This window comes from Scylla paramamosain, chromosome 34 (genome assembly GCF_035594125.1).
Source record: "Scylla paramamosain isolate STU-SP2022 chromosome 34, ASM3559412v1, whole genome shotgun sequence".
In the NCBI taxonomy this organism is placed as follows: domain Eukaryota; kingdom Metazoa; phylum Arthropoda; class Malacostraca; order Decapoda; family Portunidae; genus Scylla; species Scylla paramamosain.
The window spans coordinates 10,409,248-10,424,503 of NC_087184.1; the positions used below are offsets into that span (position 1 = coordinate 10,409,248).

At 39.8% G+C, this 15,256-nt stretch overlaps 1 protein-coding gene across 1 annotated transcript; it reads right to left on the reverse strand.

Moving 5' to 3' along the window:
* Positions 1-455: 455 nt before the first annotated feature.
* LOC135090148 (uncharacterized) lies at positions 456-13,656 on the reverse strand. Its single transcript, XM_063986543.1, has 6 exons — positions 13,281-13,656; positions 9,736-9,832; positions 9,243-9,411; positions 7,517-7,672; positions 5,980-6,170; positions 456-4,316 (listed from the first exon to the last, which is right to left on the reverse strand). The coding sequence occupies exons 1-6, from the start codon at positions 13,433-13,435 to the stop codon at positions 3,987-3,989; spliced, it is 1,098 nt and encodes a 365-aa protein (XP_063842613.1). The 5' UTR covers positions 13,436-13,656; the 3' UTR covers positions 456-3,986.
* Positions 13,657-15,256: the final 1,600 nt, after the last annotated feature.

The window sequence follows — 15,256 nt, forward strand, 5'->3', positions numbered from 1 at the left end:
TTACTGTGAATCATGACCTCCTAGCCAGTGGGCTTTTGACAGTTCCAAGAAGTTCCCGGGTACATGCCAAGTATGGTCAGTTGCCTCACTTCCCTTGAAGTGAGGTAAACCTGGGCATGGCTGGGTGGGGACCAGGATTTTCAAATGTTCAGTGTTTTATCTGTCACATACCTCATTACAGCAAGGGGTGCCATAATTCTTGTATGCCATTCCTTCAGCACATTTTGGTGGTAACAGAAATCAGCTTTGTCTTACTGTTTCCTTGTTAATGTGGCTTCCCATGCTGGCTAGGAAGAGCAGGAGTCATCCTTGCTAAAAGCAAGGATGATAGTTCTGCTGGTATACTTGTAGAAATATTGGTTGCACTTTTTCAGTTGTCACATTACCTACATAACCCGGCAGTCACACAACACACATTTTCTTCTTTCACGCCATTGGGCACCAAAACAAGAAGATTCTGGTGTGAATCCTTTATTTGAACTAATTCTATCACATTAAAACTGAAATAGAATATACTAAAACACCAAATCTTCCTGTTGTGTAAGGCCATATCTGTGGTAGCATTCACTCCAGTTTTTTTTATTATTCATTAATAATAAGGTTTTCATTGTTCAGTAATAATTGGTTGAAGTAAGACCAGGGATGCACACCTGTACAGCCCCAAAGTCTAGAGTTCAGGTATTTGTGTGCAAGTCTACTGATTAAATAATAATGACACCTACAACTACCTACAATGATGATGATCTCCAGACCCACAATGATCAATGACCTCCCAGGATAGGGTGATGGGGGAGTGGGCAGGAAAGAGAGGGAGAAGGGCAGGTTAGGAAGGGAGAGGGGTCAGGAGACAGAGCTCGGGTTATGTTTCTGGGACGGTGCTCTTACTGCCGTCCTCTCATGATTTTACATAGAAAAATAAGCATTTTTTTCCATGGGACTATACAAGGCAGGATATTGTTATTGGAGGAGAGGGATAGTGCTTACAGGAGCCAGAGAAGCCAGGAGTCTTCCAACCCTCACAAAATCAGTCAGGTCTGAACTGGAAAAAAATTGACATTTCAGTTACCAGAGCATTGTCTTCCTTCGTCCAGATGCTCAGTGTTAAGCTACAAGTAATAAACTGATTAACTAATGAAGCCCCAAAAATTCAACTTTCTAATCGGTGAAATCCCTATGCTCCGTCTTGAGTGTAGTGTGGCCTCTACATGTCCATATATACAAATTTCCATTAGTAATGGAATAGGTTACTTTCAGACAGTCTTATGAAGACCTGCCTGAGGTCAAAAGATTTATAAGAAACTTGGATCATCTAGAAGGAGGGGAGATAAATTATACTCATCAAGCAGGGAAAGCAAATTCTCTGGGCAGTTCCATGGCTCCTTGCCAAGAATAGGCAGGGAAGGGAAATGTTAGAAGTTGGTGGGAGCAAATGAAGTAGGGTAAAGTAATGAAGGGAAGGGGGAATGTAAAGAGATAGCTTTGGGGAAGGAATGGAGGGGAGGGAGTCAGCACGGGAGTGATGTGCAGCATGGGACCTGCTACAAAAACACCAGGCTTTCCTCTGCCAACTTGTTTCCTTGCTGACATATAAAAAATTTATTGTCCATGAGGCACTAATCTGCAGCCATGCCTGGGTGTTGGAGCCTCTGTTGATGACATGAACATCTCACCCCCCCTCAGAACCCCCTTCCCACTAAGGGTGCACAACCTTCCTCCACCTGAATAGCTTATGACCCGCTCAATGTCTCCCACACTGCCTGAGTTAGCACTGCATTACGTGCCAACATCTAGCCCTTTGCTTGACAACAGAATGTGGTACCTGTCATAATGATACAATGTTTACCGAGGAATACAACGAAAATAAATACAGAACTTGAATAAATAGAAGTGTGTAGCAGAGGGGCAGCCTGAGGTTTGGAGCCACATGTGAATGCTACATATAAAGACCTATACATAGCAAAAGAAGTGTGCTCTTCAATGCTTTCTTCCTCACTCATTTTACATGCTTGTATGTCAAACGAAAAAAATATATATATTCACCAGTTATTCTTGTAAACAGTAATGAAACATCTTTTATTAATGACATCTTAAATTACTCCTTATTACTCGAATTACTATAACCTTAGATTGTAAAATGGAGAAAGTGAAAGTAATAGCAGTTATCTAGTCTTCTAGATAGCCTTAGGTGGTCATTCCAAGGTGTTAAATTTAAATTCAGATTATTTTGCAAGGGTAATATACTTGATTACCTAAACTTAAGATGTTCAAACAGAATATAGTGGTGGGTTTTCTTTTTATGCCTGTTACCTACTAATATCAACTTGCCACTTGGTCTCTTACAACATTCACTATCATCAACACTTGCTGTCACCCTATCCATTTTGTATCATCCAAAATTGCCTACCAGAACACTGCAAAGAGCACTGACATGCAGCTATGCTCTGGCTAGATTAGACATTCATGCTTATTGCGGAGACCTGAAAGTTTGTGTGGAGCAGATCGAGTGAGGGATCCCCAAATTACTTTACCAATAATAAATTCTCTCAACATCTGCTAATACCAAACAAAACATACACAAAAGTATGTGTTTATGAATGGTGAAATACAAGGAGTTCGAATCAATTATACTAACACTCCAGAAATTAATTAATACAAATTCTTGTAATAGCTAAGATCAATGAAATAATCCAATGATGTGCATACAGTAAGCCCTTGCCTAACCTGTATCAGTAATTTGTTTTCCTTTCTCAAAAAGCAACAAAAAATGTGCCCCATTAGTCCATCTTGAACTTATGTTCCCAGGCTCATTTTTCACTCAATTTGCATGAAAAAAAAAATAAATAAATCCCATTATGCAAGGACTCACTGTACAAGAATGCAAGGCCTACTGGGACTAATTCCTGGTGACGTGGGTTCCTGGACATTGTGTAACACTGTTGTGAAAGTTAATGCAACTCCAAAAGGCCTTTACGGTAATGTCAAGAAAGTTCTGCCATTAGTCTAACCTTCCAAACTGAGGGACAAATACTAATGAATGATGTGATGGTGAGCCTAAATCACTCTGTGGCAGTGGACTGTATGTGAAGACTTTCGTGCAATGAACATAATGCAGGTTGCACCACTAAAAATCCACCCAACCCTGCACAGACTTTGTAAAATGTCAAAATTCGTTAAAATACTTATATATATACATATATATGTATGTAAAAAAATCTATGCAAACTGTAAATAAAACACTCAATTAAGGGTAGTCCACATCCTCAGCTGGATGCACAGGGAGGGCATCCTTCCAGAGGCATTGCATAAGTGGATGGTCAGAGAAATGAATCCACGACAGGATGAACAGCTCACTAGTTGGATATTAAATGAAAAAGCAGCTGTAAGCAGAACTTAATTGATTCTGCCACAAGCTACATATCTGCCAGGTTCATCTTCATTTGGAAGTGTTGTCTCCTCCTGAAGCACAAGGTCATTACCAACCTTGCAATGGATTCATTACATCCAACTCATTCCTGTGCCAAGGCTAACTCATGCTGCAGACTGGAAAGTTCATGTAGAAAATAGGTTATCTCTCCATGATAAAAAGCCTCTTGGAATGTATGTTACATGAGTGCACAAGGGTGGGGGGATTCAGACTCCTGGGGTGCAGCTCTGCCAGTGAGTCAGACCAAGTCACAACAGTGTTACATCCCTACACAAGTCCTGGCACTGCTACCAGGCCCATCCAGGGAAGTTTTTAAAAAAATAATAGGGGGAAAGAGAGAGACAGAGAGAGAGAAAGAGAGAGAGAGAAAAAAAAAAAAGTGGGGGGCAGAGTGGGGCTTGAAAAGTTGGTAAAAGAATGCACAAACCACCGCACTCACATTCAGGTGGTATAACAGTATGCAGGCCACCACACTCCACATTCAGGTGGTAATATAGTACACAAGCCACCTCACTCCACATACAGGTGGTAGCAGAGTACACAAGCTTCCTCACTCCACATACTATTCATCCACCTTAATTTTCTTCTGTGCTGGTTCATCAGTGCTGTCTGTGGGGCGGATGGCAGAGGCAGCGCTGGGGGTATCTTGAGTGTCAGACTCGCTGACCGTTTCACTGGGAGCTTCAGACACAGGCTCACTTGGGGCTTCAGACACAGGCTCACTGGCTGCTTCTGACACTGCCACAGAGTCATTTGTGTCCTCACAATTTAGAATGACAGAAGCTCTGCTGTTCTCTGCATCAGAGGTGCCATTAGTGTTTGCAGTGAGGTTTTCCTTGTTGGCAAAGGCAGAATCCATGGAGTCATTGCTCTCCTCGGGGTTTGTATCTCCCTGAAATATTGAAAACGTTCAATTAATATCAATGAATAAAATGTCTTTTTTTTTTTTTTTTTTTTTTTATGTAGGAAGGACACTGGCCAAGGGCAACAAAAATCTAATAAAAAAAAAATGCCCACTGAAATGCCGGTCCCATAAAAGGGTCAAAGCAGTGGTCAAAAACTGATGAATAGATTGTAGGTTGTCTGAAATGAATGCCAAAAGAATGTTGTAAAAGTGTTGTGATACCATATGCATTGTATGCAGCTGAAACAGAACACAAGAGGAAGAGGTTAACTATAATGATGAGCTTGCTTGAAGAATGTATAGAGTAATGTGTAACATAATGCAAAAGAAAGAAGTGTAGCAGAAAGCTAGTGCCAGGAAAGTTTGCCAAATAAGGAGGGAGTGTTTACAACAGCATGGGGGAAAAAAAAAAAAAAAAAAAAAAAGTAGTTGAAAAAGATAACTCCCTCAGATGTGAGGTTAAGGGGAAAACCATGAATAGAATGTACCAAAAGTGTGAAACATTCAGCTACAATAATGATGTATGTGGAGCAAGGTAGTCTATCTCTGAAACCTGCTTATCCCAGGGGCCTCCACTTCTTTCTATTCAAATATACTATCTTGCTTGTTCAAGCACTTGGACTCTACCAATACCTCTTCCACACAAATACTCCCTACATTCTATCCTCCTTTCTTCAAAGTGGCCTTCCTCACCTATTAGCACCTACAACTTCACTCATATACATTTTACAAACTCATTCTTCTTCTTTTCAATAAGGCCATAGCATCTTTGTGTGCTCCCTGTCACAACTTACACCACACCTCATACATACTTTCATTGCTCTCACTGTCTCATCTTATCACTCTGTGTGCACCTCTCAGATATCTCATTTACATAGCATGCATTAATTGTTGCGTGCATTTTCCGCATCCACGTCCAGGTCTCTGATACATGTATACATAAGGACATGGCCTCAGGGGCCTCTGACGGAAATGGAATGCATCTATTTGGGTATGACATAGGAATCAATTCTAGTATTCAGCCCTGATGCAGAGAGAGATCCAGGTATACTTGTACAAATGACTGTTCTACAAGCACATCCATGTCTGCAACGCTACCAGACAACTGCCTCAACCCTGCTGCAATGCAACAGAGCCATCTCTCCTACACTTGTCCTTAACAGCTAATCAGAGCAGATATCCTTAAGATAAATGCTCTCCATCCAGCCTTTATCATGTGCTACCATTCTTCTTTGTTCCCCATGCCTCCAACACTGTCTTTACACTTTCCACTTTGTTAGAGGTACTGAAGCTGATGGAAACTTCCTTAGACCACTCACAAGCCCATTCCTGGGTAATGTGGTCTTGCCACCAGCCATCTCACCTCTGGAGTAACAAGAGCTCGATAGGAGCCCCAAAACAATGATTCATCCTTCGCTGACTTTTTACCATCAATCACGTGTTTAAACCTCAATCATTTTCAACTATAACAATAAGTAATATTTATCTTAGTTCTATATTAGCAAAGTCCATACATACAACTTTGAAATACACCAGAAAGTAAGTTTCATTATATCTATGAGAATAAACCAGCCACCACTGTATTACCATGGATGTCCTCTCCAAGAGACAAGGATTTTTACATTCAAATTTAAGCAGGTGTGCCACTTACATTCTTTGCCTTCTGTGGGGACTGGGTCTGTGCATCTCCATTCTCTGCTGGTGTCTGTGTGGAGGATGGTGCTGGCGTTCCGGTGTTTCCACCTGGCATACCATCAAGCAGCTCCTTCTTCAGGTCTCCTAGCACAAAATGTGCCCACAGTGCCATCTCAACTTTGTGTGGGTTCCAATGGTTTTCAGAGCCTGGGAGGAATACAGGGCAAGTCCAAGGAAACATGGCAACACACATTAAATAGCAATTCTTGAAGTCATCCTAATCCATCTCCACTAAATACACAAAGTACATATGAGAAAGTGGTTATCTGATAACAGTTAATGACAAAATCAATGGTCAAGACTGCACCACCTACCCACATCCAATCCATCCCACAATGCTACAATAAGTCATCTTTCTAGTATTATGTATGTACCAGTCCAAAGAGGCATTTGTCTAATAAATTTATCCTTCATCCTTAATAAAATATATTAAAGTCTGAGAATGTCTTATCTAAAGATAAGGTCCAGTTATATTCATTATTATTGTAGATTCTTTGTACCAAGCTGACATCTAAGAAAGGCATAATCAAGACAATTACCATGAAAGCCCTCACATTTACTTGTACAAAATACTCTAAAGAACAACACCGATTTTCAACAACTACAAAGCTGACTGAATCTGCCAAAATCTAAGATCTACCTGAAAAATTAAAAATTAAAGATAAAATCAGATTAGAACTAATATCAGCTGAATACTTCACTTGGTACTGATACAGTTCTAGAAATAAAATGACGGGTGGAAATAGAGGCCATATTGTGGAACAAGGAGTAAACAGAAGGCAGGGTAAAGTTTCAGTTAATAAGCTGTTGCAGAAATGTGAACAAGTGAAAGAAAGGTATCTTTATGGTAAGGTAGAATGCCAAGGCAGGTTTAATGTGCTAATGAAGTGTTTGAAGCTAAGGAAATGAGTACTGGATACTGGATGCATCTAAGGATTAGAGAGGATTTGGATATTGGATACATCTATGGATTAGATTATGATAAAGTGACTCAAAATTAAAAACATAAAATGCACACTAGGATAAAGATGATAAAGAATAAAAATAAAATAAATAACAATATACTACATGTTTGTGGGACATGTAGATGAGGAATTTGAGTTGCAAGGAAACTTTTGGTGGTAGAAAATGTGAGACTCAACTAAAATTGACAAGAAAAAAAGAGTATACGAGTATGTGATACAACTGGTCAGAGAAAATAAAGATATAGCTTCCAGTGAGAAAAAGTATATAAGAAAAAAGTAGAGGAAGAACTTTACGAAGCAGTTGACCATGGCAAGGAGAGAGAAGAAAAAAAAAATCTAGAAGAATAAAAATGTTTGAGGGTGAATAACAAGCAGGAAACATAACAGTAAGTGTTGAAGTAAAATATGAAGACAAACATATGACAGGGATGGGATAAGCATTTCATGGGACTGAAGTAAAGCATCGAACAAGACCTTCAACTGCATTCTACTTGACTGACTAGTCATTTAAATACAGCACTTCCTTACCTTCTTTGTTTAATCTATTAGCTGCAGTTTTCAGTTGTTCAACAAAGTTAATGAGTTCTTTAGTGGTGTAATCAATTCCTTCAATTTCTGGGATTGCCAAGAGACACTCATCTGCCATAAAGCCGCACATCTCGGGATTCCCAGCCGTCAGGATTGCTGCAAAATAAAGCAACACATGAAGACCAATTTCAACAAGAACTTCAGTCACTACAAAGTGTATTCAGTACCTATAATTATAGTTTGTAGTTGAGATAATTATACTGACAATGTGCACTTTGTAATGAGAGAAGTTTTTCCACACAATAAAACCGTTTTCAGTGGATACATGTTTTCCCAAAAGGGAGTGAGTAATGTAACTCAGGTAGCTAACTTGGGAGACCCATGCCTATGCACACAGGTTGCCTGAAACCCTGCAAGCTTGTCAAAATGTTCATTAGCCTTGATTCTCTCTCTCTCTCTCTCTCTCTCTCTCTCTCTCTCTCATACAGCAGTTCAGGGCAGTGCTGCAGATATATCAGTGAAATGGTTAAAAGTACTGGCTAATTCTTACGGTAAAAAGACAGCTAATGATGTATAATTAAGTAGGTCTCAGTGTGGGAAAGAAGGACGAGTGGAAGAATGAAGTACGCCAAGAATTTACATCATTATCGTGTCTTCCATGGTTGTCCTGAGGGTGTGAAATGGAAAGATGAGTGGGGAGATGAGGGAGGGAAAGAAGGGAGGACTATCAGTAAAGGACATTCACTATTAATTCCCTACTGAAGAGAGTTTGGCATCACATTGACTTTTCTTATACTCATTTTTTGCTATAGTCTCACAAGACTTGTTTCACCTTGATACTGCACACTATCCCTATTACTAGCATCTTTCCAATGTACTTAATCAACATCTTTGTCTTCAAGCCATAACACACGTCCCACCAATATAACACACAACAGAGGAGGGATGTAATGTCATACAGCACAGGAGTTGGTGTACACTTTCCTCTTACAAGAGAGAACCTGACTACACATATACATACACAACAGGAATGACTCACAATTGGTACATTCTTGTGTGCTTCAAAACTTCTCCAGTGAGTATGAAAAACAGTGATTTATATACTAACAAATATACTGAGTATATCTGTGTGCACACATAACCACATACTTCTGGTATAAGTATAATCCCCAAATGATTCATTTGATGTATGGGTATCAACCATGGATGATAAGCTTCAACATCTTGCAGAACATAAATATACTGAGAATTAATTTACTAATATGGTGCTTGGTATTTATTATGGTGATGTTTTTTACATTAAAGCAATGGAAGTATGTAGACATACATGCACACACAAGTGTTCATATTTCCTGCTCTGATAAGAGTACATCAGCCTGGCACAAGGGTGCCCCTGACTCTACCCTCTTTAATGGGACAGAGGCTTTATAAAAAGGAATTTTTACTACAAGGTATTCTCAACTTTTCTTTTTTAATTAAAAACAGTTTAATCTTGACTACACTTCCCCTAATTAGTCCAGACAAAATTAACTTCTCTTTATGTTGATACTTATGCCACCTGAGTTTGTTGTAAAAAAAAAATTTTTGTAATAAATTTGCAATGACTTGATCTGAAGTCATGTGTAAAAACAAATTTGCAATGACTTGATCTAAAGTCATGTGTAAAAACAGACTAATTGAAAAACTGAAACCTGATCCAGTGGTCATGTAATACTGCAACACTTACTGGAGGCCATTGCAGGACCGACACCTTTCAAGTTACATAAGGCTTGGACGGCAGAGGGTAGGTCTTCTCTCTTCTGCAGTTGGCGGAAAGCTTTTTTGGTTTCAGAAATACAGAGGCGTGGGGTATTCATTTGAATTAGATCCTTTAATCTTGGAGAAAATTTTCCACGCTGAAATAAAACAATTTCCATAAACTAAGATTTACTTTGTTATTAATAAATATAAAAATAAGGAATGACATTATTATTTATCAAATGCAGAATAACACAGTAAATGAAATGCCCTTACAATAATAAGATATATTAAATCAGACTCAGACTTGAAGAGGAAATAACAGGTAACAGGTGTCAAATACTTCTCAATTATTAGTTCATTCACATGAAATACATTTCTTTCTCTAACTTCCCTAATAAATTGGTAACAGGAACATCAGATCAAGAACAGAAACAAATTCATAAAACAACATCGTACATATGTATTGAACTTTTCCTTACCGAGAGCTTCCATTTCATACATAGGCATAGTTCTTCATGGGTTAGGTGAGCCTCCTTCCCCCGGGCCTTTATCCTGACAGGTAACTCTTTCTGGTACCTGCAAGAGTCAGTCATAAATATATCACTTTCATTAACATAGCCATGTTTTCACTGTTTTAATCCACAATTTAATGCTGGTTTTTAACATAAGATCCAAAATATAGCTTTCAATATACAGATTACAGGAATATTATTTCACTTACAATAACAAAGAAAATCTGTCAGTACAATTCTTCTTTCTGATTATTTTTCTCTAACAGACTGTATCTTCAAAGTACTAATGTCACTGAAGACAAACTTAACATGTTATTGGAACATAGCCCTCGCTGCACAAGACTTTCTTCTTTCTCTCACCCCTATTCTGTCCACCTCTCTAACGCAAGAGTTAACCAGTATTCTCAATCATTCATCCCTTTCTCTGGTAAACTCTGGAACTCCCTGCCTTCTGTATTTCCACCTTCCTATGACTTGAATTCCTTCAAGAGGGAGGTTTCAAGACACTTATCCACCAATTTTTGACCACTGCTTTGACCCTTTTATGGGACTGGCATTTCAGTGGGCATTTTTTTTTATTAGATTTTTGTTGCCCTTGGCCAGTATCCTTCCTACATAAAAAATAAATAAATAAATAAAAAAAAAAATAGCAGAAATCCTATTCACTGGTAAGAGAACAAGTAACAGCAAGTACAACTGATACAAAACTTTAATTCTTGGTTCACATATATGAATTAAAAACAAAGTAAGCAACAGTTAATTAAGCACACTAAGAATGTGATATGCAAAAAACTACAATGATCAACTCCATAGCAAATGCTGCAAAAACATTCAAAAGAGACAGTCAACCAGACTTCCAGGCAAACAGTGGTTTACACTGTGCTGGCAATCTGTTCCCACCCTAAAGAACCACTTTAACAACGAAGAGCTCAGGGAGCAATTGAAGAGTGACACCTATGCATGCCTTCACACATAAGGTTGCAGTGACCAGTGTCTTACACATATTGCAATAAAACAACCGCTTGCCAAGTCCCCATGGTTGTCAAATAAATTTATGGCTCAGGTTGTTAAGGAACTAAACATCAGCATTGGAATGAGGGATGAAAATACAATATATGAAATGGGCTTCAGAAAAGTTAAAATCTATATATTTGAGAGAATCCTGAGTTACACCCAAACTATGGTATACTTGCACTGTAACCACGGGCTTCAGGGTATAATCAGAAAAAGGGAGTGAGACAGTACATGGTCTGGTGACTGTTTTGATGCAATTTAGGGAGTGATGAATAAATGCATGAGAAAATTTAAAACATCAGGTAAATTACTAACCTAAGGACAATAATAATTTTATTTTATTTATTTATTTATTTTTTTTTATTTATTTATTTATTTTTTTTTAGATCTTCAGTTTAAGAATAACCTAAGCAAACCTGCCAGTAGATCAAAATTTCCTCTTACTACTTTACTGTCTTACACTGCACTACAAGGTTGTAACACAACAGGCTAACTAAGTAACAAAACTATCCCACTATCTTGAAAACATGCATCATTAATTGACAGCAAAACTCACTCAGAGAAAGATCGTGTGGTTAGGAGAGAGAGAGAGAGAGAGAGAGAGAGAGAGAGAGAGAGAGAGAGAGAGAGAGAGAGAGAGAGAGAGAGAGAGAGAGAGAGAACTATTCTGCCACAAATTAATTGATCAGAAAGTATAAACTAACACCAATCAAATTTCAGTAAAGCCTGACTTTACATATGACACTTTCCTGCCCCGCCTAATGTGAACACATGCGACTATGTTAATACTGATACGCTTATAACACACTTCAAATAATTAAACGTTTAAGAGCATTATGGGCCACTGCAAGGAGCCAGTAGGCCTATACATAAACCCTGTATAATGCAGGCACATATCCATAAATTTACCTGATCTCTAAAAGCTTCTAACTGGGTGTCCTAATAAATAAGTAAATAAATTTAATATATAAATAAATAAATAAATAAATAAATAAATAAATAAAAAAAAAAAAAATATATATATATATATATATATATATATATATATATATATATATATATATATATATATATATATATATATATATATATATAATAAATTAAGGAGGTTGCAAAAGATAAGTTGGCCAACACAAGCCGGCACGAGAATGATTATTAAACCCACTGCACTTCACCAATAAGCAAGCAGTCTAAAAGTCAATGCAAGTGAAGACAATCAACATTCAGGGCACAAATGGGAGCAGGTATAAGCACAAGAATAAGACAAAGTGTATGGAAAATTCCAGTAACACACGGTATGAAGAACAGGGCAAAGAACAAACTGCAATTCGGTAACCATCAAACCAGAGCACACCAGCCATGCCCAAAACCAAGGAAACACAGATCTGGTGGCAATATTTGTGTGGCAGTCTGATTACACAAGACAGCAAGCCATGGAAAATTCCTAGTTCACACGGGTACTGCCTCGATGGGGCGAAACTTAATATTACCAAGGAAATTACTACATTACCGCTACCATCATACTTTTATAATTGAAATGTTTTATATATAAACAATATCGAGAGGAAAAATTCCAGAAGGCAGGGAAAATTTGTGAGGGACCCTAATCAAAGAGGCTGTCTAGAAAACCCCTGGTATGCTAAGGTTGCAAAATCAATTTACTGCTACCAGAATTGTAATCATAATAACGTTCATAACTTAAGAAAACAAAAACAAAGAAGCAGGGGAAGTCCATCACTGGACAAAATAAAAACGGAAACCAAAATTTTGTAAGTCCGGACAAATTTTAGTGTGCTAAGTTACTTGAGTTGAAGTGGCAAAAATGTAAACTATAAAATAAAATTTGAGGATAAAAAATAAAAAATAAAAAAATGGTATAGATGGGGAAATTAAAATTCATAAGTGGCCAAAATAAAAATGGAACAATCTGGAAAATTCTTGGTGGTGTAAGGAAGTGTGTCCAAGGAGAGGTGAGAGGTGAGAGTTGAGGTGTGCCCGCCGCCTGTCCAGCCACAATAAGGCGGCGGCGGCGGTGGTGTGGAGGCCGCGTGCCGCGTGCTGACCCCCTACCCCCCCACCCTCACTTCTCGGCCGCCCACACCCCGACCCCCCACCCCTCATCCCTCACGCCCGCGCCCCTGCCACGTGCAAGTCAACACGTGGACTGAGCCATACTTGATATACACTGGTACAAAAATCGCTGTTCTTGCTGAAAATTAATATACATGTTGGACTGGGTGTGGGACGCGGCGTTGCCAAATCTTGGAGGGAGCGGGCGGGCTGTGGGCGGTCGTGTAGGCGTACGGATGGCACATACACTACTATACACATCACCAATCACATACACCACTAAACACACGTCACCGGGGAAGTGTATAGGGCGGGAAACACAAAAAGGTTGACGTTTCTCCCCTTCCCCGGAGAGAGGAGAGGGCCGCCCAACCACACAAAGTAAGAAGGTTCAATGACATGCTTCCTTCTTTCTCGCCTTAACTTACCATTTATCCAGCTTCAAAAACTCTTCAGGCTTCCTATTTTTCTGCTCTGCCTTCAGCTTTACCGCTTCCTCGTATAAGTTGTACACATAGTCAAACTGAGCAGCGGTGCCCTGTGTAAAGAAAGTCCTGGGGTCTTTCATAGCGGCGGCGGCCATGGCGTGGACTCAACAACAGCGGGACTCACGTCAGGCTGCGGCCATCACAACGCTGCCACCACGCGCCCACACACACCCAGCGCCAACACCTTTATTTCTCGCCTCTCACAGGCCTCCCTCCACACGAAGAATTACTGCAGTGGGTTGGAATTCTTCACAGGACTGTTGGTATATACTTAGAAGAGTTTCTTAGTCCGCGAAAAGGCCATAGAAGTGAGATAGGAGGTTATATTATGTCCCCAAGTACTGGTAACATTGGCGCTGGGGACGCCGAGTATTTCATTGGCCAACGCACCATTCCGGTTCACTTTTGGACCAATGGGGAGCCTCCCTCTATCTCGGTCGACGAATCAGGACGCAGCCCTTCTATCCGTGAGCCAATCGCCTGCTGGCCATCCTAGGCTGAGGCACATCTGTGGTAAATTTTTGCCTGGGCTGCAGGGCAACTCAACGTGCATGTGATGTTAGTGATATATTGCAGAATGACATTGCTAACGTTGTATTATGACCACCATATCAACACAGCTCATCCTCTCTGTTCCTCCAGAGTTAAACCCTCCCAGTTAGAACTGTTAACTTGCCTGGCAGCTCCACCTCTCGCCACATCCGTCAACTCTAGGAGAACAAAGGAAGTCTAACCTTAATTATTGGAATTATGTATTTCTTTTGATGTAAATGGTGCGGTTTGCTTGGATCTGCAACCCCCACGCTGCCCCCCCGCACCCGAGGCAAGCAAGGAAAACGTTTCTTCTTGGAGGACAGAGGGAGAAGGGAACATGTGTGGCAGATATAACGTTTGGCAAGGGACGGGGGGCGGGGAGGTGAAGGCTGCCCGCTCTCTACACCTCACGCTCGCTCTCTCTACACTCCTCTCCTCTACTCTCCAATATTTTCGCGTCCAACACATATCATTTGTAGTGTTTCAAACGAGTTGCTGCAGTTGCCTTGATGGATTTATTTATTATTTTTACAACCAGAGAGGAATTTCCGGAGAGCACAATGTATTTGATTATTGTTAGGACGAGATTACACGAGACTACTATTTGTCATTCTGTTCCTATCATTGCGTTGGAGAATATAATACATGTGTCCAGCAGTTGTGTAGAATCTACTAAAATTGTGTAATGGTGGGCCGTAACACGTTCGAGATTCGCCGGGCAGTTTAGGCCTAACGTGAGCCCCTGAGGGGAGAGAGGGAGAGTGAGAGGGACTGAAGGGAGAGGAGGTACAGGTCGGGAGGTCCTGTCTATCTGGTTCCCTGCAGTGGTTCCTTTTCCTGGTAGGCCGGTTCGGTTAGTTCCTACGCCTAGATTCCATACTATACATCCGTGTTTAAATTATTCCTCTCCTAATATCCAAATATGTATAAACGTCACTTGTGCTATTTATTCTCTTATCTGGTAAAGTTCCCACGTATACATATCCTACCATACTCGCGTCCTATTTTTATTTATTTATTTTTATTTTTTTTCCTACTATCTTATTTTGCGTCCGTCTCAGTAGGTGGTGGGGATGGAGGCGGTGTGTTCATATCTGTTGGGCAAGCGGTGGCCATGTTGACTTGAAAGTAGCTTATCATTTATCGCGGCGTGTGGAATCATTGTTGCCCTCGCGTGACGTTTCATAAGAGTCATTGCTAATGTAACTCGGGTGCTGACTTAATATGAGTTTCATGTATCATCATCATCATGACCTAACCTAACCATGTATCATCAGCATCATCATGACCTAACCTAACAGTGTATCGTCAGCATCATCGTGAGCTTATGATTCTACTGTAAGTTTTTTTTTTTTTTTCTTGTTACGTACGAATGATTTACA

What these genes read in the sequence shown, in the direction of transcription:
- LOC135090148 (XM_063986543.1), bottom strand. Translation starts at nt 13,435, where the DNA reads ATGGCCGCCGCCGCTATGAAAGACCCCAGGACTTTCTTTACACAGGGC. An exon ending in GTATGAAATGGAAGCTCTCG is followed by an intron (nt 9,412 to 9,735) that starts GTAAGGAAAAGT and finishes GTTTTATTTCAG; the next exon opens with CGTGGAAAATTTTCTCCAAG. An exon ending in CCCCACAGAAGGCAAAGAAT is followed by an intron (nt 4,317 to 5,979) that starts GTAAGTGGCACA and finishes TCAATATTTCAG; the next exon opens with GGAGATACAAACCCCGAGGA.